Source organism: Engraulis encrasicolus, chromosome 24 (assembly GCF_034702125.1).
Source record: "Engraulis encrasicolus isolate BLACKSEA-1 chromosome 24, IST_EnEncr_1.0, whole genome shotgun sequence".
NCBI classification, from domain to species: Eukaryota; Metazoa; Chordata; class Actinopteri; order Clupeiformes; family Engraulidae; genus Engraulis; species Engraulis encrasicolus.
This window is the reverse complement of record NC_085880.1, coordinates 18,551,318-18,576,482: the sequence shown is the minus strand read 5'-3', so window position 1 is coordinate 18,576,482 and position 25,165 is coordinate 18,551,318. Positions and strand designations below refer to the sequence as shown.

At 43.2% G+C, this 25,165-nt stretch overlaps 1 protein-coding gene across 1 annotated transcript in view; it reads left to right on the top strand.

The window, feature by feature from the left end:
* LOC134441478 (AT-rich interactive domain-containing protein 5B-like) overlaps positions 1-25,165 on the top strand; it is a 77,594-nt gene that overhangs the window by 42,561 nt on the left and 9,868 nt on the right. Inside the window, exons 5-8 of the mRNA XM_063191810.1 lie at positions 11,991-12,160; positions 16,055-16,307; positions 18,464-18,516; positions 20,523-20,620. Coding sequence (XP_063047880.1) covers positions 11,991-12,160; positions 16,055-16,307; positions 18,464-18,516; positions 20,523-20,620 — 574 coding nt within the window. The remainder of the gene's footprint in view (positions 1-11,990; positions 12,161-16,054; positions 16,308-18,463; positions 18,517-20,522; positions 20,621-25,165) is intronic.

Here is a 25,165-nt window from a genome sequence, read left to right as displayed (position 1 = left end):
CAGTGCTGTGTTACCATGGTGACAGAGCCTCTCTCTCTTGGGATCCCTTTTTATATTTTGTGCCGTCTCTCTGTGATGGAGGATGTTGATAAATAGCTGACAGTCCTTGTATAGAGAGCAAAGTCTGCCAGAGCCAAAAGGCGGCTTGCTTGTTCTTCCATTTCTGGGATGATATAAGCAGTATATAAGCACACTAGGCCTCCAGAGCTGGACGACATCTCTCCATCACAGCAAATCAATTAAAGCACCAGATTAGCAGAAGAATAACAGAGGGAGGGGTGTACTAAGAGGGATCGTTTCCCGATCCTCCCTCATATATCTTTACCACTCGCTTCCTGTCATCATCTCACACTGTCCTATCAAATGAAGGGATAAAAGCACTAAAAAAATAAAATATGTTGATGGAAAGGAGAGGCTGGAGCACATTGCAGCTTAGTTTTTAAGACTCTATTATGTGCAAACACCCAAGTCAGGTGTTTGTACTACATAATAAAACCTTGAAAACTGAGCTGCAGTGTGCTCCAGCCTCTCCTTTACACTACAGTAATGTTTGTCCCACTGTGATGCACCTGCAAGCTGAGGGATGATGTGTGTTGCACTTTAAAGATACACTGTGCAGAAAATGGTCAAAAAAGGTTCTGCAACTATGCTACTCATTGAAACTGGGTGGCCTATTGCCAAATTTGATCTTTTTGTGAAAGTTTACTAAGTAATAAACTAATATTTTCTAGTATGGCCCAAGTACAGTGATTTTTGCAGCTAAAAATTTCTATTTCTGGAAATTCAAAATGGCGGACCATGGAGAAGATCCACCTTTTCATGTATGAAAAGTGCAATTTTTCCAGTCATAATGAATGCTTAGAATTTGATGGTGGTGGTAAGTATTCATGAAAAAGGTAACATTAGTGAATGGGCAGCATGAATTCTGGAGATAAACAACAACAAATCTTGCGCAGTATATCTTTAAAATGTGTTGAATTGGCACTGCACTAGTATATGAGCACCGGTGCTGTAGCGTGTGTCATCTGTCGTGCCTCCACGGGCCCCCCTTAATCACGCCTGTTCCAGATGTGCGATAGCGCGGAAGTGAGGTGAGTTCTCCGTAATTGCGACCGGCAAATCAGATTTCCAGAGACATGAGCGGAATTTTTTTGTACCCCCTGTGTGTGTGTGTGTGTGTGTGTGTGTGTGTGTGTGTGTGTGTGTGTGTGTGTGTGTGTGTGTGTGTGTGTGTGTGTGTGTGTGTGTGTGTGTGTGTGTGTGTGTGTGTGTGTCACATGACAGTGTCAGAAGGGTTTTTTTGGGAGTGTGTGCGTGTGTGTATGAAATTCTTCCATTTCCATTTTTGTGTGTGTGTGTGTGTGTGTGTGTGTGTGTGTGTGTGTGTGTGTGTGTGTGTGTGTGTGTGTGTGTGTGTGTGTGTGTGTGTGTGTGTGTGTGTGTGTGTGTGTGTGTGTGTGTGTGTGTAACAACATTCCACCTCCTAATGAAATGCAGCTGAGTCTTCTAAAGAGACAAGGGCATGTAATAGGAGACTATCCTGCCAGTGGTTCCCAAACTGGGGGTCAGGACCCCAGGGGGGGGGGGTCGCGGAGGTACTGCCCTGGATGTCATGGACAAAAGGGGCATTGAATAAAAATGGAAAGTCCAAAGCTAACTTAATTCCATAATTTGGTTAGCAACAGCATTCACTTGTATGGCTAATATATGTACAAAGCGGATTCCAAAAAAGTTGGGACACTTTGTATTTTGTGAATAAAATCAAAACGCTGGCATTTTTAAAACATTCAATATGTTAACAAGGTAGAACAGTATTTACAGACAACAAATCAGTTGTTAAAGTGAAGCAGAATTATTGTTTTGAGGAATTATGTGATCATTTAAAATTTCACCCTTGCAACAAATCCCAAAAAAGTTGGGACAGGGCCAATAAAATGCATTTTATATTAGATAAGACTAAACACAACACAAGGGATGAGACTGAACAGTTAAATACTTTGACTGATGGCATCATTTTATTCAAAAATTAGATATTTTGATGTGCGAGACATGATTTCAGCAGCTCAACTGATACGTGTGTTCTTCAACTTGTTTACCTTTTTGTTATGCTTAATATGGGCATATCCTGACTGCAAGAAAACAATTTTGTGACCCGTTTACTCTTATGATGGAACCACACTATTGGAACATAGTAGAGATTTAAATTTGCCACCATTAGGGGACAATATCTAAAGGCGGTGCTCCAAAATATAATGCCTTGGTAGCCATGTTTGCTGTTTAAAGTCTGTATGTATCATTCAACATTCATTTTAATGCTCTACATGAGTAAGAAGACCCTAACCAAGTCACCTCTGCACCCCCTTACCATCGTATATGCTGTCTTTCAGACTGACCACTAAATCAAGCTGAAGTATTCATTTTCTATATAACCTGGAGGGTGCATGACTCCATCATTTTCAAAAAGGATTAAATATTTTCCATCCTGTAATCAGGGGACAGTTCCACATGTCTCCTAGGTTCATAGAATGAGCTTTTCCGCATGCAACACTGTTTAATGTGTGCATCATGTGCATTAATCAAGTGTTGTGTTTATGGTCAGTTTTTTCAAGAGCTGTCATTGTTGGAGTTTCATAGTTTGCTTATTGACCACGAGTATGTCATGATCTCATAACTCATGCAATGATTACACAGAACTCTATATTACGGAAATAGGCCTTATATGCCTGCAATTTTGATAATTCAGTCTTTCTGTGTAATAGATAAGTAATTAGTCCCTCAAAATCTTCGCTGCTGAGTGCCACAGCCTTTCTGTGATGGTATTTTAGTTGTGCATTAATGTTGGCAGTCAATATAGTTACATTTCAAATATTCTTCCTTGTGTTATTTTTAGAATTATCCAACTATTACAACATGTTTTGGCTCTGTCCCAACTTTTTTGAGATTTGTTGCATGGGTCAAATTTTAAATGATCACATAATTACCTCAAAACAATAATTCTGCTCGACTTTAACAACTGATATGTTGTCTGTACATAATGCTCTACATTATTAACATATTAGATGTTTTGAAAATGCCAGCATTTTGATTTTATTCACAAAATACAAAGTGTCCCAACTTTTTTGGAATCCGCTTGTATTTGCCGTCCTGTGGATTTCTAGCAATATTAGCACGGACAAATTAATGGAAAATGTAGCGATATTAATGGACAAAATATGGCCAAAGCAATTCTGCTGAAAAAGTTTCAGAAACACTGACTTAACCTGACATTCCTTTCATTAATACGTATGTAACCCAGTCAACTGGAATATCAAATAGGCCAAGTGTAAAAGACATAGATAAATGCTAAAAATAAAAATATTTTGCTGCAGTAATTTGTTTGTTGTCAGGACAAGTGGTGTGAGTGGTTGGGTTGTGAGCCCGCCAGCCATAATTCAGTTTAGACAGCCCTGCTGTGGTAACCTTTGAATTCAGGAAACAGCAGCTGGGCCCATCCTCGGAAGCGATCCAAACGCAGCCTCCTCAAAGACGTGTGTGTGTGAGTGTGTGTGTGCGTGCGTGCGTTTTTCTGCACCTGTGTGTCAGGGTGCTGTGTTTTGGTGTGTGTCTCCTTCACCTTAATGACATTGTATTGTGTGTGTGTGTGTGTGTGTGTGTGTGTGTGTGTGTGTGTGTGTGTGTGTGTGTGTGTGTGTGTGTGTGTGTGTGTGTGTGTGTGTGTGTGTGTGTGTGTGTGTGTGCGCGCGATTGTGCGTGTGCGTGTGTGTCTGTGTGTGTGTGTGTGTGTGTGTGTGTGTATGCGCGCGCGTGTGATTGATTGCTTCTACAAACGTGCAAATGAGTGTGTGTTTGTCTGTACACTGTACAGTATGTGTGTCATCAACGCAAACTTGTTTTGGGCTTTTGTTGTGGTTGGTTTGATCCACACTAAACAGTGCTTAGTGGTGTGTGTGATGTCATGATGCACAGCTTGAGCCTGGCAGGCTGGTTCCATATTGGCCTGGCTGGCTCCTCTCTAGCTACAGTAGTGTGTCAGTCAGTGTTTTGGTTTCTCTGTGTTAACCGCCCGCCAGCCTGGCTCAGGAGACGGCAACACAAGACTGATTTGTCATCCGCATGCTTTATATAACTCAGCACCTCTTTGTCAAGCCTGGCACACAGAGAGAGAGGGAGAGAGAGAGAGACACAGAGAGAGAGAGAGAGAGAGAGAGAGAGAGAGAGAGAGAGAGAGAGAGAGAGAGAGAGAGAGAGAGAGAGAGAGAGAGAGATTTAAAAATGCCTTTATTTTAACACCGCTTACTCATAGTACATTCTCACAGTACATCCATTACAACCCCCTTATATCCTCATAACCAGCTCCCCACTCTCCCCAACCCGACACAACAAACCCCACACACACCAAATGCTTGAAAAAGTCCCCACATCATTGACCAAATAGTAGTACATGAACTCCACCTTAATACGACTTTTGACCAGTCCCAGAAAACTCTCCAAGGGGTCTACCGAGTCAAGATTCAGCATTTTCTTTTTGCGGGTCAGCCAAATAGCCAACTTTGCCACCCCTAGTAGGAAATTAACCAGACAAACCTCCCTCTTGAATTTGACACTGTATTTAGGGCCACTAATAAAAAGGGACTCTGAGAAACCCTCCCCAAACCCTCCCAAAGCCTCCCTGAACCAGTGAAAAAGACCCTCCAACCTTTTACAATGCAAAAACAAATGAGTTAAAGACTCTTCCTCCCCACAGAATAGACAACCCCTCCCCACTGCTGGGTCCAGGTATGCCACGTGTCTGTTTGTAGCGATCGCCCCATGAACAAGTCTCCACTGCAGATCAGCAGTACGCTTCTCAATGGGAGGCTTGTACAGGGACCTCCAGCAACCCCTAGAGGGGAACCCCGGCCCAAACACTTCTGACCACCTCCATGCCCCAACACGCTCCAGCACCCTCTGATGGCCCACCTTAACGCACAGCGAGTACAACTCCTTCTTACTGAGGCTTACAAAGTCTCTCTGTCCATGCATCTCCAAACACACAAGACCCTCCCCCTGGTCTTGTGGAGACTCCATCAATGCAGCAGACACCTCCAACATAGGGAAGCTGTATGTGATCCTCCAGTCTGGACCCAGCCCGCAAGTCTGTAGCACCTGCCTCCAGGCACCCGGCAGCGCTCTCTGGACCTCTGCCAGGATCCCCTCTAGGACCCTCAGCGAATGCAGTCCAGTCATCCTCTGTAGCTGATTGGCCGTTTTCCACTCACCCCCATCTCTCAAGTGAGCTAGAACCGTACATCCAGCAGCAGCAAAAGTGCTTCGGACACTGGCGGATGCGAAGAACCTGCTCCTCAACCAAGGGTTAAAGAACAAAGGCTCCCCCAAAACCCAGTCCTTCACAGCACAATTAGTCCTCTGCACCTTGAATGTCGACATCCACGCTTTCATCATTGTGCGGTAGACTGGAGGAAGCCCACCGCAGCACTCCTCATGCCCACTGAGCAGGAACAACTGCCGGTCATAGCCCATCGGTGTAGACTCCCTCAAGAGCGAGAGAGCAACTGGCCCCCACACCAAAGCCTTCTCGTAGAGCAGTCTCTGCGCCGCATGCAGCCTGAAACCACGCACACGGTTTTGAATGTCCACCAAGCCCTGCCCCCCCTCTCCTAGTGGCAGATACAACACTGGTGCTGGGACCCAGTGCTGGCCAGACCAGAAGAAATTGTTCATCCTGCGTTGGAGCTCCCTCACCAAACTCTCAGGTGGATCAAGGACACTGAACCTATGCCAGAGCATGGAGGCGGCCAGGTTATTCGTGACCAGAACTCTACCTCTGTAGGACAGCTCAGATAACAGCCAATTCCACCTAGAGAGAGAGAGAGAGAGAGAGAGAGAGAGAGAGAGAGAGAGAATATGTCCATTTGTGTGTGTTTTCAGGTGTTGCATCTATGTACAGTATTTACCGCCTTTCTCTGTTTTCGGGGTAGAACTATGCTGGAAGCACACTATTAAGGCATGAGTAGACCAAGTGCGACATGAGCGATTCCAGCGACGGAAGTAATTGACCTCGTATTGAGTCGTGGGCGAGAGAAGAGACAAAAACGATTCGAGCGACTTGGGCCACAGTTTGTAGTTGGACTTGAGTGAACATTATGCAAATGAGCTGTGATGCGGTTCGGCGACCGCCGCCACAGCCAATGGGAATGTTGGAATGCTTGCATTCTGCTTTTGACGGACATACTCTGTCGCTTCTATTGCTCGCATAGCTCTTGCTACACAGTCCAGCGATTATCTGTCACTTGATATTGTCGCCACCGGTGTATTCACCTGGTCAGAGGGACAGACAGACTGACAGAGACAGAGAAACTAAGGTCATTGGTGGACAATTACTGCTTTAAGTGAGCATATTGGTTTTCTACAAACTCCTCTGTGTGTGCTGTGGAGTGTTGCCAGATGTACGATAATTATCGTATTTGTACCATAATTTTGTCCATTTTAGATGCCTCGAAACAACAATTTGGGTCTTGTACGATAATTTCCTCCCAAAAAGCCCCAAAAGACGATCATTTTGAGGTTTTGGTACGATAATGGAGCATTTTCCATCTGGCAACAGTGGTGCTGGTGAGTGTCTGTGGCCTGCTGGACAGGGCTGTATGACAGGGGGTCAGCTGTGCAGCGTAACTGCTGTTTTTCTTTCCGCTGTCACACCAACAGTAATACCAGCCGTTCACAGTTCCCCTCCACACCTTGGGCAGTCTCCTACACAGAGACCGTCTGTGTTTGCTGGCTTGGCTTTTATGCGTGCAGACATGGGTACGCACGGACATGCGCACGGACATGCGCATGCACGCACGCACACACACACGCACGCACGCACGCACACACGCACGCACACACACACACACACACATACACACAATCCCATTCAGTCACCCATATTGATTTATAAGTACTATAAGCAAGTATATTGCACACATACCTTGTAGACCACATTGTCCAGATGTAATGCATTTTTCTTGTCTAATCTAATATTAATCTTATAATTTAATATTTATGGTCATACATTTTTTTTTCTACATATTATACATTTTGTCTCTAAATCAAATAGAGCAACAGAAAACCATTGATTTTTTTGACCATCACTTTAGGATTGTAAAACAAATGTTACCCCTATGTTTGGTTTATTGTAAGGATGTCTACACTACTAGGACTACACTACGGTATTTCAGTTAGAATCACAGTTATACTTGTTTTAGCAATAAATATCGGTTCTGGTATACAAATGCAGGTCATTGTTTTACTGATGCTGTTAAAGCCCAAGACAGTTTTCATCAAGTTTGATATACATATTCCAGTGATCCTCTTCTATTTCAGAAGTGGAATTTCAGAATGCTGCGCATAAACCAAGTATATCACTCTGACTCTTTCTTTATGTATACCTGTATAGTGGAACAGCGTTCATTTTAAATAAATCTGCAATGTTGTGGGACTACACTACAAGAGTAGTGTAATGTACTAACTATAGTGAGGGATTACTGTGTTTTAAAATCTCATAACTCTAAGCTATAGTTTCCATATATAATGCAGTCAGGCCAACCACTTTGCTCTTTTAAGTCTTTGAAATAGCCCACAGGCACTCCTTTCATGATGGTTGCGAACAAAACAGTTTACGTGCACATGTATCATTAAATATAAATGTGTCCTTTCCATCCCCCTGTTGATAGCTCCTTGGATGCAGGGGCCCCGTTGGTACGCACGTACTGTATGGCTGTTTGGTTTTTAATAAGTGGGTGGTGATGGAGTAGGGTGGGTTGTTTTCAGAGCATACCTTTTCTAAACATCCCAAGGCTAATGTTTCCACTCCACTGCCTGCTACCTATGAGACTCCTCCTGTCCTACTTTTATTTTCCTCCATCATCCGCCCTTCATTTCTTCTCTTCTTCTTCTATTGGTTTTCTAATAAAGAGCTCAACCAAAAGAACAGGATATCCCAGGTTAATAATTGTTATAAGGCACTGAAGATCGTCTCTGTGTGCAGACTGTGCCGTTTCTATTTGAATGGAATCGCTGGGGATGGGAGGCGAACGGGCCACAGTAAATCTCAGCCCCTTCAGCGAAATAAATTAGTTTTTTAGAGAAAAGATCACAAACACGGTCTCAGAAGCTGGCTCCTTGAAAGGTCTTGCACTGCCTAGAGGCCATATTGACATTAAGCTAGTGTTATTATTTTTTCTCCTGAAATCAGATTTTTTGTTTTGTATCAGCGGTGCAAATTGACAGAATCTGGCAGATTTTCTCAAATAATGTTTCAGTGACGCTTAACTGTGTTTTTGTTCATTGTTCTCATACTATTCTGTATACATATGGGTGTCAGATGAGTGTCAGATGTCATTCCACACTATTCGTTACAAAAATACAAGGCGATAAAATATTATAGCATGTTTTTTATTTTCATCTATGACATTGGTTTGTGGTGTTCCCAGAGCTGCTCGTTAGGGTTGACATTTCACATAACGACACACCCGTGTTAATGTATTAATTTATTAATGATGTCTGCTATTATATTCTATTGTCACCAGGGTGATGTGAAGTGATTATCTGGCGGTGGATCTGCCACTATTTGACCTGCTTTACTCTCTCTCTCTCTCTCTCTCTCTCTCTCTCTCTCTCTCTCTCTCTCTCTCTCTCTCTCTCTCTCTCTCTCTCTCTCTCTCTCTCTCGCTGGAAATTTGAGCTGGCAAATGTGTGCCTACTTTGGGCACCATGTAACCTTGAAAAGAACTTAATTATCACTGAAGGGAAGGAGGAACTGCAATGGCAAAAACACCAGCAAGTTGCAACATCTCTTGCTCTCTGTCTCTCTCTGTCTCTCTCTCTCTCTCTCTCTCTCTCTCTCTCTCTCTCTCTCTCTCTCTCTGTATCTGTCTCTCTGTCTCTGTCTCTCTCTCTCTCTCTCTTCTCTCTCTCTCTGCCTTATGTATGTACTGTATGTGACTGTGTGCCATTGCAGACATCTGCTTTGCCTCAAAACTGTCAAACTAGCAACAGTTGTGCAATGCCTTAAACAATGTTGACCATAGTTTAGTCTACAGATCTCTGGGCTGTCTTACTGTTAGACAATGAAAAGAAAAGAAATCTTTTGACAAAGAAAACAACTTGGCACTCACTGTAGCACCCTGTAAAAACAAATGTTTTGTTGTATTAGTAACTATTTTAGGTAACATGAAGAATTGTTATGTAATTTGTTCATTTAATATGGTTAGCAGTTGCAGTAATGAGTTCATGCTTCATACAGGTGTGTGTGTGTGTGGGGCGGGAGGGGGTGGGTTGGACATTTGAATGGTTGTCGTAATTCCCACTCATAATAGAATTAGATTAAAACATCAAGCAAAATAAAACACTACAAATCAAATCACTAAAACCTGATGGTTCTTGGAAGCCCAGTAGAGATTTTGGACATGTGAACAGAGCAATCTCAACACACAAGCTGTGACTTGATCTTTTCTTTGTTGCTGAATAACCTGCTGGTCCTTCTGTCTTATGTGTCTTGTGTTCCCCTCTTATCCGTAATCTAAATGGGTTCTCTGTGTAGTAGGGGTCGACCGATACGGGTTTTTTGATGGCCGAAGCGATACCGATTTTTTCCCCATGGCCCATGGCCGATACCCGATTTCCGATACCCGATTTCCGATACCGATATGGGTTAAAAAAAAAGTTTAAAAAATGACAAATATTCCAGGTCTCAAGTTAAAAATAAATAGCCATTTATTTAACATAATCAAATTGAGGTAGAACTTTAAGTAAAAAACAATGAACAATGAACAACCAAGTAATACAAAAATAAAGTGTCTTGGTGCTTTTATAAAACCTGAATAACATAAAATAATAAATATTTCAAGTGACTGAACTGACGTTAAGAACAAGTAACAAAAAAATGTAAAATAATAGTAATAACAATAAATAAACAAAAATGTGCATGACAGACTCTTAATAGTCTTTAGTTGTGTAAAAAAAATAATAATAATAAATAAACAAAATTGTGCATAATCTGCATGAAAGACTCTTGTAAATGACGCTGGGTGCGTATCGGCCGTATCGGCCATGTGTATCGGCCGATGCCGATACACCTGAACAACGCTAATATCGGCCCGATATATCGGCCGGCCGATATATCGGTCGACCCTTACTGTGTAGTGGGTTCTTTGTAACAGGATGGGTGGTGATAACGCGTGTCTTGTGTATGAGTTGGGAGAATGAGGGCAGCAAGGAGATGATGAGCTACAGTAAGCTCTTGAGAGCCTATCATTGTCGCCTGTTTTATGACACCATAGTGACCTGGTTTTCTGCAGATAAGGGCATATATACTGCACTGCACTGTGCGGTACAGGGGCTGTACCTATCTGTCTCTGTGTGTCAAGTCAAGTAGGTTTTATTGTCAATTTCTTTACATGCACTGGTCATACAAAGAATTTGAAATTACATTTCTTGCTTTCCCATACAGACATAGACGAATTAAGGTAAGGACATAGACAGTATAGACATAGACAGTACTTATACATGGACTTAAGACAGTATGGACATAGACAGTGCTCATACAGACATTTAAAGTGCAAGACTGGACAACAGAAGACTTGTAGAGGACATACATTAAGAGGTATTTGTTGTGTTTTTGTGCTTTTCCTAAAAAAAGTCCTTTATAGCGTTCTGATATGGTAATAGTAGCAGCATTTTGAAGAAAATAAATATAAAAAAGGTCTGTCAAGTACACCAGCAGCAGTGTGTGTGTGTGTGTGTGTGTGTGTGTGTGTGTGTGTGTGTGTGTGTGTGTGTGTGTGTGTGTGTGTGTGTGTGTGTGTGTGTGTGTGTGTGTGTGTGTGTGTATGTGTTTAGTGCAGGTAGAAGGTGCGGTGTGCGTCTTGTGTGTGTGTTCGTGTGTCTGTGTGTGTGTGTGTGTGTGTGTGTGTGTGTGTGTGTGTGTGTGTGTGTGTGTCAGTGTGTGTATGTTGGGTTTAGTGCAGAAAGTGCAGTGTGCGTGTGTGTGTGTGTGTGTGTGTGTGTGTGTGTGTGTGTGTGTGTGTTGTGTGTGTGTGTGTGTGTGTGTGTGTGTGTGTGTGCATGTTTTGAGTTAGTGCAGGTTGAAAGTTCAGTCACAAGTATAGTAGTGCAGGTGGAATGTTGGGATGGGGATGGGGGGGGGGGGGGTTGTCAGTGGCCTTGCTGGCTAGAGGCTGACAGTGGGGGGGGGGGGTTGTCAGTGGCCTTGCTGGCTAGAGGCTGACAGTGGAGGGAGAGTGGGTTGAGTGTTCAGCATCTTGATCGCTTGGTGCATTGTGCTGCTCGCCAGCCGGGTGGTGCGGGAACGGAGGCGCCTGTACCTCTTTCCAGAGGGCAGGAGGCTGAACAGTGTGTGTGTGTGCTTGCGTGCGTACGTGCATGCGTGCGTGTGTGACAGTAGTACATGTACAGTATGTAAGGGAGGTGGTGTTTCTGCGTAAATGAAGTCATGTAAGACTGTATCGGGTTCACTGATCTACTGAACTCCACTTTATAGACTTTGGAGTTGTTGGATATGCTATCAGTTACATAATGTATGATGTCATCTTTGGTATGCCTTGTTTAACTTGTGTCTTTGTGCTGAATCTTGCCTGCTCTCTTCCACCTCTATCATACCCAACTCTTTATGTCTGTCTGTCTCTCTGTCTCTGTCTCTGTCTCTCTCTCTCTCTCTCTCTCTCTCTCTCTCTCTCTCTCTCTCTCTCTCTCTCTCTCTCTCTCTCTCTCTCTCTCTCTCTCTCTCTCATATTCTCCAGTACTCCTCCATTCTCTTTCTCTAATACCTTCCATGTCCTACAAACAGTTTGTACCCCCCCCCCAATCCCCTCAACCTGGCTGATACACTATCAGTTACAGTATTTATGTCATCTTAAATAAACTTATCTCCCGTCTGTGTGCTTTTCCTCTTCCTCTCTTCCCTGTCTGTGCCTCTGGTACCTCTGTAGCCCCCAACCTGAAAGGCCGGCCCAGGAAGAGGAAGCTGTCTCAGCGCCGGGAGAACCAGGACTGCAACCAGAACCAGAACCAGAACCAGAACCCAAACCAGGCCTTGCGGAGCGAGACACAGGCCCGGCACCCGGCCAGGACCGGCCCGGAAACCAGACTCCCAGCCAAGGTACACTACATATTTCTTAGAACCTGAAAGGGCTCTAAATTTACACCTGCCAACCGGTCCCAATGCTGGTGAAAATTCAGTTTGACTGGTAGAAGAAGAATGAATGAATTAATCAATCAGTCAATCAATGAAGGGGCGTCTGATGGATGTCTGCAAAATGAATTAACTAATTAATTAATTGGCGTCTGTAATTAGGGAATGACTCTGAAGATACCGATAATACACATTATAATCATTTATAAACATTGTCCATCACATTGCTAAGAAACATGAAAACACAACTGCCCGTATACCCCACTTGATATGTCATCTCTGGACCACCGTGTACAGACCACATTTTGAGAATCATTAGAGACTGTTCGTTATTTATTTTTGGGGTCGTCGGAAGATGTCCACCATTGATCAAATTTTGCATGACCCTCCCCTAGTGAGTATCAATACTTTGATGACCCTCCCCACGACACCGTCAAAAAATGCATGACCCTCCCTTACAGAGAAGCAGTAAATAGCCTTATTCTAGTCCTACCTTATTTTTTGATAAACGTTGATTGACCAACGCTGCTGCTTCTTAGCGAAAGGGGAAGGCGTTTCTGAAGCTATGTTATATCGAAATGCATACAAGCAAGGTAGGCTACTTGGGAATGCTTTTTCTAATAAATGGGCCAAACATTTTAGATGACCCTCCCCTAGCGGGCTTAAAAAACTTTGATGACCCTTCCTGCAGCAATGAAAAAAATGACATGACCCTCCCCTATTTTCTTCCGGTGACCCCGAAAATAAATAACCAACAGTCCCTTAGTCCTCCTGTACTGCATTTGAATTTCACTGACCGTTGTAAAGTCTGTCTGTTTGTTGTAAAAGTCTATTCTCAGACACTCAAATCCGAAATGACTCAGGGTATAGTGGCGTGACTGTAAATAATTTCCAAGAGAATTTTGGGGGTGGTGCTTTCCCCCTACATCCACACCATAATACTCTCATGTTTACCGACATGGATGAAAGTGTTAAAAAGTGTTAGCACCATCCGATGGCTGCATTTTTATTTGCCTGTGCAACATCATTTCAGTTGAAGAATGAAACAAATGTAGCCAAGAGGTATGCAGTGAAGGAATTGCATTTTGCACATTCCTAACAGCCTGAACAGCATAACTCCGGGAGGAATGTAGGCTATCACACTTCTGGCTGCGATCCTCTGTGGATCTGGACAACATTTGGCCTGGGTGTGATTTAGGGCCTGATCTGGGTGTTTTAGTCATCTATTTCTCTGTTTCCCGTGGGAGTTGGATGAGATGAGTGTGTGCATAGTGGTAGAAAACAGGGCTGTAACGATATTGTATCGAACTGAGAAATTGCGATACACAGAGTCACGATACTGTTTCGTGATACAAGGAGGCAGTATCGTGACACACCCTTTCAAAGTTTTGTTACCTTTCAGTCTAGAAAACAACCACAGGATACCACATGGTAAGCACATGATAGTGCTTCAAATCATTATCAATATTATTTTTAAACTTGTAATATTATTAATAGCCTCTTGTAACCTATTTTACCTATAAACTATCATAGTTTTCATAGATTTCAAAAATCGTGGGGTGTATGGAACCGTAGGTCAAAAATCGTGATACAAACCGAATCGTGAAACCCAATTGGGAAACTCCAACTACCATTGTCATTGCGACACAGCACTACACAGCACACAAGTGTTCACTGCACACACTGCACATTGCATTTATGCCTCTCCTGTGCAAGGGGGTAGCCCCCAATGGCGCCCCAAGGGAGCAGTGTGGTGGGACGGTACCATGCTCAGGGTACCTCAGTCATGGAGGAGGATGGGGGAGAGCACTGGTTAATTACTCCCGCCACCAACCTGGCGGGTCGGGAGTCGAACCGGCAACCTTTGGGATACAAGTCTGATGCCCTAACCGCTTGCCCATGCTTACCCATGACTGCCCATGGTTACATCCCTAGTAGTAAGTTACGTAAGGACAGTGGCTCAGCATTTATTTGCTCCCACTGAGGAGATGACGCAGCAAAAAAACCCCAAAAAGGTTCTGTTCCCATGCCAACAGAGCAGCCATATGCTCTTAAATACGGTTTAGCTCTGGTTATGCCCCATCATGTTGGCTCCGGAGAATTTTTGTTGCTTTTTTATTCACTCTGTTACCTAGCAGCAGGGAGGACAATGAAAATTGAATGCAAAGTTCTTTTAGAAGAACTTTATATTAAATAATACAGTGTTTCCCACAGAATTTTTGGAAACTATGGGGGAAGCGTGGATTTTTTTGTTTGGGGGGGTATTTCATGCGGGGCAATGGGGGGGTTTCACGCCGCGTAAAAAAAAGAAATAGGAGCACAGATAAGAATTTAGGAGCACTGTGAAATTGTTAACGCACAGACAAAAATGATCTAAGAGAGTAGGCTATACCTTTTCCCCAACACACATAGGCGTACACATTCTACATGAGGGGTGCTGGTCACAGGGCCAGTTTTTCAAAATTCCTCCCATAAAAGGGTAAAAGGGCTGAACAACATATTACACATTTATGTCTATACACATTTGTTACACATTAATTTCTATATGCAGCCCGATGTCTCCTCTGCTGTGTCAATGAAGGCCTGTTGCCTAACTCATTATCATACAACTGTAAAACAAAGCCTGGGGAGTGTCAGTAAACTCATCCCAACTGTCCCTTCTCTGAAGGTTTTTTATGGGGCACCTAAATCACGCCCTTATACTTCCGATCCATGGGGCTGGAGCTCTCAAAATTTTGAATGAGAGTTAATGGAGCGAGTCAAGCTAAATCCTCATCCCGTTTGGCATGTGCTCCGGATTTCATATATGATGACAGTGAATTTGAAAGGTTTGGATTTGCGTCGTAAGACCACTCATTTTCGGCACGCAAGAAACGTTATTTTAGCTTTTGTGCAAAACTGTGTTGGAGACTACACGTGCGCCTCGCATATCTGACGTGAACCGAGGCACAGCCAACCCTACCGCTGCACCGTGGCTTAAGTGGCTGCACGTCGGACATGCGACGTCTGTTGTGTAGTCCAAATAATTACATATTTTTGCACACACACAACTCAAAAATCGCTTGCCAAGTGAAGTCAACAAGCACACCATTGGTTGTTATTAATTCTGAGGCACAGCATATGTGTGATCGACGGGGAAATGCGAGGTGGGTCGGAAAATAGCTTTGATCAGTCCATTAAAGCCCAGTCAAAAGTTTTTGCGTTGCCAGCCCCACAAGCCGCCCGGAAGGGGTGGAGACTTAGGTGCCCCATTGCTCCCAAACCAGAGTTAACCACAACAACTTGACTAGGCTTTTGATCCCTCTGTCTTTCAAGCACTCATGGTTTTCTCTATAGGATGTATTTACTCCAGGAGGAAAATGCGAAGGAAATCGTTTTTCAAATCGTTTAATAGAAAACGGAAATCGTTTTCAAAAAAAAAAAAATATATATATATATATTATTTTATTTTTTTACATTTTCGAAACTATGGCGGCCAAATGTAAACTATGGCGGTGCGCCATAGTTTCCTTAATGTATGGGAAACACTGATAATATGATAGAAATTCTGTATAGGCCTATATAATCACAAATGAAAGATGAATGAATCCAAATCAAATGTGAATAATGCTTCTAGGATGGGGGCTGGCCCCTAATGTAGAATTTTGAAGACCACTTGTACTACACTTATGAATGAAAGAAAGGATGTGTGTGTGTGTGTGTGTGTGTGTGTGTGTGTGTGTGTGTGTGTGTGTGTGTGTGTGTGTGTGTGTGTGTGTGTGTGTGTGTGTGTGTGTGTGTGTGTGTGTGTGTGTGAGTGTGTGTGTGTGTGTTCATTTATGAACTGCATTTTAACTCCCCTACTTCTCCTGTGTACTGTAGGTGAGGCTGCCATGCAGGGTCGTCGTGGCAAAAGTCAAGAATGGAGGGGTGTACAAGAGGTTGTCTGTGGAGGACAAGATGGAAGAGAGGAGAAAGAGAGAAGGCACGGAGGAGAAGGAGGAGGGGGAGGAGGAGAAGCCGGAAACAGGGGGACAGAAGGTAGACGAACAGGCGTTCCTGGTGGCCCTATACCAGTACATGAAGAAGAGGAGAACGCCCATCGAGAGGATACCTTACTTGGGCTTCAAGCAGAGTGAGCCGCACACTAGCACATGACATTAAATTACATTACATTTAAATAAATTAAATTAAATTACATTACATTACATTACATTATATTACATTGCATTACATCACGTTACTTAACATTTAAGTAAGGGTTAACGTTCGGCGAGAAGGTCGCTACCGTGGAATAGCAGCACGACAGAGAGAATCTTTAGACCACGACGCGGAGCGGAGGGGTCTTGTTCTCTCTGAAGTGCTGCTATTCCACAAAGCGACCGACTCGCCGAAAGTTAACCCGCTTATTATATGGATATACTTAAATGATTCACACATGGCGGGGACATTTCTTTAGGCCTATTTAATGTTAAGATTGTTGCTGCGCAAAACAAAACAGTGCCGTTGTGGAACACCGCTAGGCAACAGCTAGGTAGCCAGGACAACAGGTGTAGTCTATCACAGCAGCTGATTAGAGTCTTGTTGAAAAGTCGCTTTAGCAGTGAAAAGTCTTGTTGCCATTGACAGCGGTCTGTTATAGACCAACCCGTCCGTTATCGAAAAATAACAGACGTGCGAACGTTGGGGAGCCCCGTTGAAATGAATGGAGCATTCGACCGATGACGTCACAACCATATAATAAGTAAAAATAAAATATGTGTGAAGTGAACATGTAGACATAAAAATGTACTGTATGCTCACACATACAGAGGGTACATACTACATATGTGTATGAACATTCCAAACAACACATTTTTACATTTTCACTCTACATACGGTATGACCACTCTACACTAATAACTGAATAATTCAATTAATAGCATTTATAGTAAATGAGTCAACATACTGTACCTGAAATTGATGACTCGATTTGATATTGTCCTCAACACGCTTAACAAAGAAAAAACACATTTTGTGTCAAAATTTGTACTGGACTAGCCCTGATGAAGGGCATGCTGCCCAAAACATTGCATTAAAATAAGAGAGACAGAGAGACTATAGTATTTATTATAGTTAAAGGTGCACTGTGTAATATTTTTAGTAGTTAATTTCCAGAATTAATGTCCTTTAACAAATGTTAACTTTTTAACAAATACATACCACCACCATTAAATTCTTATTCATTAAAGTATTCATTATGACTGGGAAAATTGCACTTTTCATACATGAAATGGGGGATCTTCTCCATTGTCCGCCATTTTGGATTTCCAGAAAAAGACATTTCAGCTGCAAAACTTACTGTATTTTGGTCATACTCGTAAATATTAGTTCAATATTTAGTAAATATTCATGACAAGATCAAATTTGGCAGTAGACGACAATGGGCAGATTTCAGATTTCAATTTCAATGAGCAGCCTAGTTGCAATAGCTACTCTGGCCACAAGATATTACACAGTGCCCCTTTAAATCAACATAATCAGAGAGCCTGCAGGAAGAAAGACAAAGCAGCAGCGGAAAATTACAGCATTCTAAAAGCATGTTGAACACATACGGTAAGGGCAGCATGATAAACAGGCATTCCCTGTAGAGAGAGCGCAAAAGGCAGCCAGGACAGGAGTGTGTGTTCACTGCGGAGATCAATATCATCAGGGATGGAGACAGTGAAATGTCATTTTGACGAATGGGTGGCTTTGTGTGAGCCTTGATTGAATTTTGATTGGTTCTCCAGAGGCCATTTTCTTCGCCGTGAATTGGGACACGACACGGAGGGAAAAAATGAAGCAAAACACTGATGTTTCATCAAACAGACATGGCCAATGGCCTGCTAGGCTCTAATGGGAATTTACATACATTGTTGTTCAGACACATTCAGAAAAAAAGGAACGAGAATGTTTTCATAAACAGGCCACTCGTGTGCATGTGTGTGTGTGTGTGTGTGTGTGTGTGTGTGTGTGTGTGTGTGTGTGTGTGTGTGTGTGTGTGTGTGTGTGTGTGTGTGTGTGTGTGTGTGTGTGTGTGTGTGTGTGTGTGTGTGTGTGTGTGTGTGTGTGTGTGTGTCAATCTCTGTATTATGGTTATGGGTGGGTGTGTGCATACCTTATGTAGTATGTCTGATTTGAGCACGTTCTGTATTTGCATCAGTTTGCTGTCATGAGGTTTGGTGTGTGTGTATGGCTCTACTTTGATTTGACTTCTGTTTGTTTTGGAATTTAAATATCTGACATTCTGCTGTCGTTTCTTCCAAACAGTTAACCTGTGGACCATGTATCAGACCGCTCAAACGCTTGGAGGCTACGACAAGGTAAACACCCCAAATCACCACATTGTGTGTGTGTGTGTGTGTGTGTGTGTGTGTGTGTGTGTGTGTGTGTGTGTGTGTGTGTGTGTGTGTGTGTGTGTGTGTGTGTGTGTGTGTGTGTGTGTGTGTGTGTGTGTGTGTGTGTGTGTGTGTGTTCATATCATGCATGTGTATACTTGAGCACTTTGCTGACCCTTCACTGACCCCTTATTGCATTAAAGAGTTGCAGAGGAAGACGCCAACAGAGGAGGAGTTTAGAATGTGCCAATTCCTCTGTCAGTTTAGAATTAACAGTGTTCAGTTTGCTCTCTGGAACATAGCACACCAGTTCTCACAAAGTCATCACAAAATGCTATTATCGCATACAGCAGTTCATTACAGAATACCATTAGCATACAAATTCAGTGTTCTGCTGCTACGTGATCATGTATGCGTATACATAGAGACGAGATGCTTGCTGATCACATCAGGAATGCCACTGATTACTGTGTATAGCAACATTGTTGATTTATTTGTGTAACTCCTGCTCAAACAAAATAATGGGCCTCGCACCCCCTGATTTGCACGATGCACCGCTATAAATGTTATTCAGACTAAAATGTTTTCTTGGCAGAAAATTCTGTCATATTTAGTGGTGTATTTCAGTCAGTGATCCAGTGCAAAGTCACATACAGAGTACTCAGTTGGTTTAGTGTTAAGATGAAATAAGCACAACCCTTCAGTGGTCGAAAACGATGTGCCAGCAAGCATACTGTGTATCTCCACAGTCGGTAGAAAACCTCACAAGTCCATTTCTGGCTATTAATATTCTTCATGAAAACAATGGTCTCAGTCAGTCCCTGACATCTAACCCAAGACTTAATGTATGCAGATGGCTATTTAGGATACAATGTGAATTAGTTAAAGTAACACGTGTTTTCTTAATTCAAAGATGAAAGATTTTCTCTGGTTTTTTTGTACTTGTAAGGGTTCCACTTCACAGCAATTGATATGTAAGCAAGGTCTTCCTGCACGGTGCAGCCCCAGGCTCTAACCGCAACCTCACAGCAGCCCTGGGGTGCATTTCTGGAAACAATAGTTGCTAACTACGTTAGCTACACAGTGAATGTTGCCGTGTTAATTCAACACTTAAATAGTTCATTTAAGTCCAAATTATGTCAAATCAACTCTCTAAATGTTAAATGAGCACTGCAGAATTTACTGTGTACTTTGTTGTTTGCAATGCAATTTCCCATTGGCAACTACCGAACTTGCAAGCTGCTAACAACTACGCTTTCGAGAAACGCACCCCTGGCTTGGAAGGAGGCCATGCTGTTACTTAAGTCAAGCCATTAGAGCCCAGTCAGTACAGCGTTTCCTTTTAGAGGTGCAAGGAGGGAGGTTTGCGAGAAGAGGCGGACTTTCCATTAGGCAAACCTAGGCAATTGCCTAGGGCCCCGACCAAATCAGCCCTCCATAGGGGCCCCCAACTGTCACACCAGTCGTGGTAAACATGAAAATACTAGGCCTGATCTTATATGCAATCGAAAATATATACAAGACAAAACAATAAAATAGTACCAAAACACAGAGTTCTAAGGCCCTTATTTTGTGGACATCTTTCAAGAAGGACTTTTTGAGGGCCTCATGTTAATGTTTCGCCAAGGGCCCCAAAATGGCTTGATCCGCCTCTGTTTGCAATGGTTCTCACACACTGGGTGGTGCTAACTGGAATGTGTTGCGCATATTCATAAGCATTCCGTGGTCCTGCAGCAAACTGTAAATACATTTTGTGTAGAGTCTGAGAAGAAATACTCAATAGGCTCTCAAGAAAGCAGTGCCACTGTACGTTGCTGCATTGTAAGTATGCTGTGTTATTGCAATATGTGTATATTTAATGCAGTCATTGTTATCTCCCCTCCATCTCTCTCACTGTCTCCACCCCCCCTCTCTCTGCCCCCCCCCCTCTCTCCCATCTCTCTTGCTCTTCCTCTCTCTCTCTCTCTCTCTCTCTCTCTCTCTCTCTCTAGATCACAGCTCACAGGCAGTGGAAGCATGTGTATGATGAGCTGGGGGGTCACCCTGGCAGCACCAGTGCAGCCACCTGCACGAGGAGACACTATGAGAGGTGGGCATGGCTGCTGCTCTCTCTGTTTTCTCTCTCTCTCTCTCTCTCTCTCTCTCTCTCTCTCTCTCTCTCTCTCTCTCTCTCTCTCTCTCTCTCTCTCTCTCTCAGACTTCATGCACTACAGGAGATATATTCACATTTGTATTGACGGATGAATACATTCAAACTGTGAGGGGAGGAAAATAACATTTTCCTGATGGTGTTTGCTGACTTGCTGGCTTGTGACCTCATGAGGACGTCTCTGATGACAGAAAATTAATTCAATATCATGCAAAAACGCAATTCTAATGTCATTTTCTCATTTGCAATCGGGATGAGGGATGAAGAACAGTCCCCCAAAAGTTGTTGTAGCTCGGCTGGCAGCGAGGCAACTTTATTGTTTTCTCCATGGAGGCGGGGCATCAGCGAAACGTGAGGCCACAAGCACAAGTGGATAGGAGGATGGGAGTCTCACAGTTGAGGGAACTCAGTGCCATGGCGGCTGACAGCTTTGGCTGGACCAGAAACAAAGTTATCTGAAAGCCCCCCCCCTCTCAATACATACAGTGCAATGTAATGAGGACCAACTCTGGGGCCTCACTCTTCCTGGGCCCGTGACTACTGACCCCTTGACTGACAACTGACACCCCACCACTACCAGCACCAGCATCAGTTCCCTTTGTATCCCAGAATGCAGCGTTACATGCATGTCAGCACTTGCCCTGTGAATCTGTAAACATTACGCAAATGAGATGGGATGAGATGAGATGGAGCTGATGACGTGTCCTTTGGTCAGCTGTTATTGTTGTTTTTTATAAATCAATTTGTTTTGATGTGGCTGCCTGTTGCTGTCAGTACTGAGATCAGTACTGTTGTCATATTATGAGGGTTGTTGAATTTGTGCAGGCAGTACTGTAAAATGCAGTAGCTCCCAACAATGAAAAATGCCTTCAGAGCCTTGGTATTAGGTTGGACATTGTAGTTACTGCAAATTTGTCGCAAATTTGTCACAAGATAAAGGAGGTGTTATGAAGACTATTTTGAGAATAAACTCAACTTTGAGAAAATATCTATGATAGTTACTGTACTTTACCTTTGTAGGGCAGAGTGCACTTGTACACATGGACCAGGTCTCTGTCAGCTGTGTGCTTGAAGTTTGTATATGCCTTTATAACATAGAAGTTTTGGTAGTTCTGTTAGTACAATAATTTATGAATTTACTGTATAGTGTTCATATATGTAGTGTGCACCTTGTAGGGGGGCTCAAATTCGTATAACAACAATAAAAGGCTTTCTATTTTTTTTTTTTACGTATTTCTTTCTTCTATTGGATGCATCACATGCATCAGCTGTCATCAGTGTAGTTGTAGTTACTCTTTCTTCCCGTGCGTGCGTGCGTGCGTGCGTGCGCGCGTGCGCGTGCGCGTGTGTGTGTGTGAGAGAGAGAGAGAGAGAGAGAGAGAGAGAGTCTGTCTCAGGTTATGAATAAAATGTTATTTTCTGTGTGTTTTTCCTCTCCTGTAGTTGGAGTAGGGCTTTGGCGAAGGTCCCCTGTATTCAGTCTATAATTCTCTTATTGAACTTGAGGTGTGTGCTCAAGGGCAGCTGTATTTTTACCTCTTATTCACCTCCTCACCCACAGCAGTATGTCACCTCTAAGTTCAGAAACTTTTTCAGTGGAGACCCCCTTCTGTACTTAAAGGAGCACTCCTGCCAATTTCAATATGCTGTTGTATTGCTCACGCTACCCTTGACTTGTCAGTACACCGTGATGCTGCCTTTTTTTGGCTCAGCCCTTTCCGAGATAGGAGCTATTCTAATGGGTGCAGCTTTTGTTTACATTTTAAAAAAATCTTAACATAGGACTACTAAATATTTTACCAAAAGTATCGCTGTTTGCTAGTTGTCTGTTAATGTTGCATAACCTTTTGGCTGTTTTGGGAAATTAACACCTGCCCCCATTACAATGACTAGGATCTCTGAAAAGGCTGAAGAAAAAAAATGGTATAGTCCATGGTAGTGTGAGCATTACAACTGCTGCCGTTGTTGATGTTGAAATTGGCTGAAGTTACCCTTTAAGAATACCCCTGCACCCCCACCCCCCCCACCACCACCGTAGTCTTAGCTTAGCAATGGATTTCTTGCAATATAGCAATATAAGCGTCCTTGCCTGGGCAGATTTTGTCCGTTAATATTTCCAGATTTTCCATTAATAGTTTGTCTGCTAATATTGCTAGAAATCCACATGTCAGCAAATACATCTATTAACCATACATGTACAAGTTAATATTGTTCTAACCAGATTATGGAGTTATGTTAGCTATTGACTGTTAAACTGCGGTTCGCAGAAATATTCTAAGTCCCAAAGGGGGTCCCCCCTGAAAAAGTTTGGGAACCACTGTATTACAGTATGACAAAAAGGGATTGCGTTAAAGAGCCATTCACTTATTTCCGCTGCTTGGTTATTTTGATTTTGATTTCATCTCTTGTGTTATTCTGCCCTAAAACACTGGGGAAACTGTGGGCAGTTTAATAGCTATTTAGGGGTCATTTTAATTTTCTTCAAAGTCATCATTGCAATCGCCAGAGGGAACACACAGCAGCCAGCGTTGACAAAATCATTCATCCATATTAGGCCTATATAAAACAAGCCTGTGTGTGTGTGTGTGTGTGTGTGTGTGTGTGTGTGTGTGTGTGTGTGTGTGTGTGTGTGTGTGTGTGTGTGTGTGTGTGTGTGTGTGTGTGTGTGTGTGTGTGTGTGTGTGTGTGTGTGTGTGCGCGCACGAGCCTATCCACATTAATTGAAGTGTATTGAAAACAGTCATTTGACTACCCCAGTCACTTAAAACCGCGAAAGAAATCAATAGCAAGCATCCATCAAGCCTTTCACACAAAATTGGAATAAGTATTCAGCGTCTCTCCTTGAGCCTCTTAGATTAGCTGTCAGGAGTTAACAACTCTGTGAAATGGGGGGAAAAAGAGAGAGAGAGAGAGCGCTCAGGTCATAACAAATGGCGTGAATAACCTTGAAGCACTCGGGGCTCATTCTTCACATTTTCCCTGTGTGGCTTTTTTTCCACCCTATTGAGATGAATTTGATTCAGCTGACATTAATTATGCCATTACTGGAGCGCTGCACTTACTCCGAGGCGTGCACGCTGCGCGGGCGGGCAGGCAGGCAGGCATGCAGGCAGGCAGGCATGCAGGCAGGCAGGCAGGCAGGCAGGCAGGCGGTCAGGCAGGCAGGCGGGCAGGCAGGCAGGCGGCCATGTATCCCTCCGACACGAGAAAAAATGCTCACTTTGCAGGAAACACTATCCCATGCTCACTTAATTATTCTCCAGCTGAGAGAGAGAGAGAGAGAGAGAGAGAGAGAGAGAGAGAGAGAGAGAGAGAGAGAGAGAGAGGGAGAGAACAGGATGGAGGGAGGGAGGGAGAGAGGGAGGGCAGGAAGGCTGTCATAGCAACAGTGCTTTTTAAAACCAAAAATAGGTACTGGAAAATAACATTAGAGCAGTAATGTAAATTCATGGGTTTCATGTTGGGATGTGCAATTTATCCCTGGTGATTCGGGGAATGTGGTGTGTGTGTGTGTGTGTGTGTGTGTGTGTGTGTGTGTGTGTGTGTGTGTGTGTGTGTGTGGTGTGTGTGTGTGTGTGTGTGTGTGTGTGTGTGTGTGTGTGTGTGTGGGGGGGGGGTTAATGCTCACAGATGAATCAGTGTTTAGACAGCCCTTGCCTGATGTGATCTGGGACAGTTATGTTGAGTTGAATTACTGCCAAGTACAGTACAGTCTTCAGACACCACCACATGTAAAAGCTGTCACAAAATCTTACCATTAAATTACAATTCCTTAGACCACAATCATTTACATCAAGTTATATTGTACTACAATGTATTTTTGCAGGTGATATTGATCTTAAGCTGCTGCAGAGAGGCGTGACGGAGCGAGTATAAAGGACAAAATAAAACAATGCAAGTGCGAGGGAGAAAAGGTGCAGAGGTGCACGTTGCATGCAAATAAGATCATTTCAGGACGCATGAGTAAACAAACCGTAATTGGGACATTAAAATGCGTAGTGCATACAATCGTATCGGCTATCAAATGTATTTAGAGTCTGCTCACTTAGAAATTCGCAAGACAGAAACAGAGACAGAGGGAGAGCAATGGGGACGATTGAATGTTTCAAAAAATGATAAATCTGTAATCTGGTCTGGGTTATGTAACATTGTCCAGCGAGTGGAAAACCTATTAGCAATCCCTTTGAAATCCTTTTTTAAAAATGACCTATCTTGTTATAACGTACCCATTTTTTTGTGTATTGACCTAGCAAAATCCCTACAAATGTACTGTAGTCGTGGACCCATTCAGTTATCAGTGATGTCATCGCCTGATCAAAAGGACAACTCTCTCCCTCTAGTGGAGAGAAATAGAACATATACACACAACCGTTTCCCTGGAGATAGAATGGCACAGAGTGTTCCAGAGGTGATTTCAGCTTTGTCAGGCGCAGTGCATTTTTAAAGGAGAGTTCAATGTCAGTGACTGCACAACACCGTCACCGT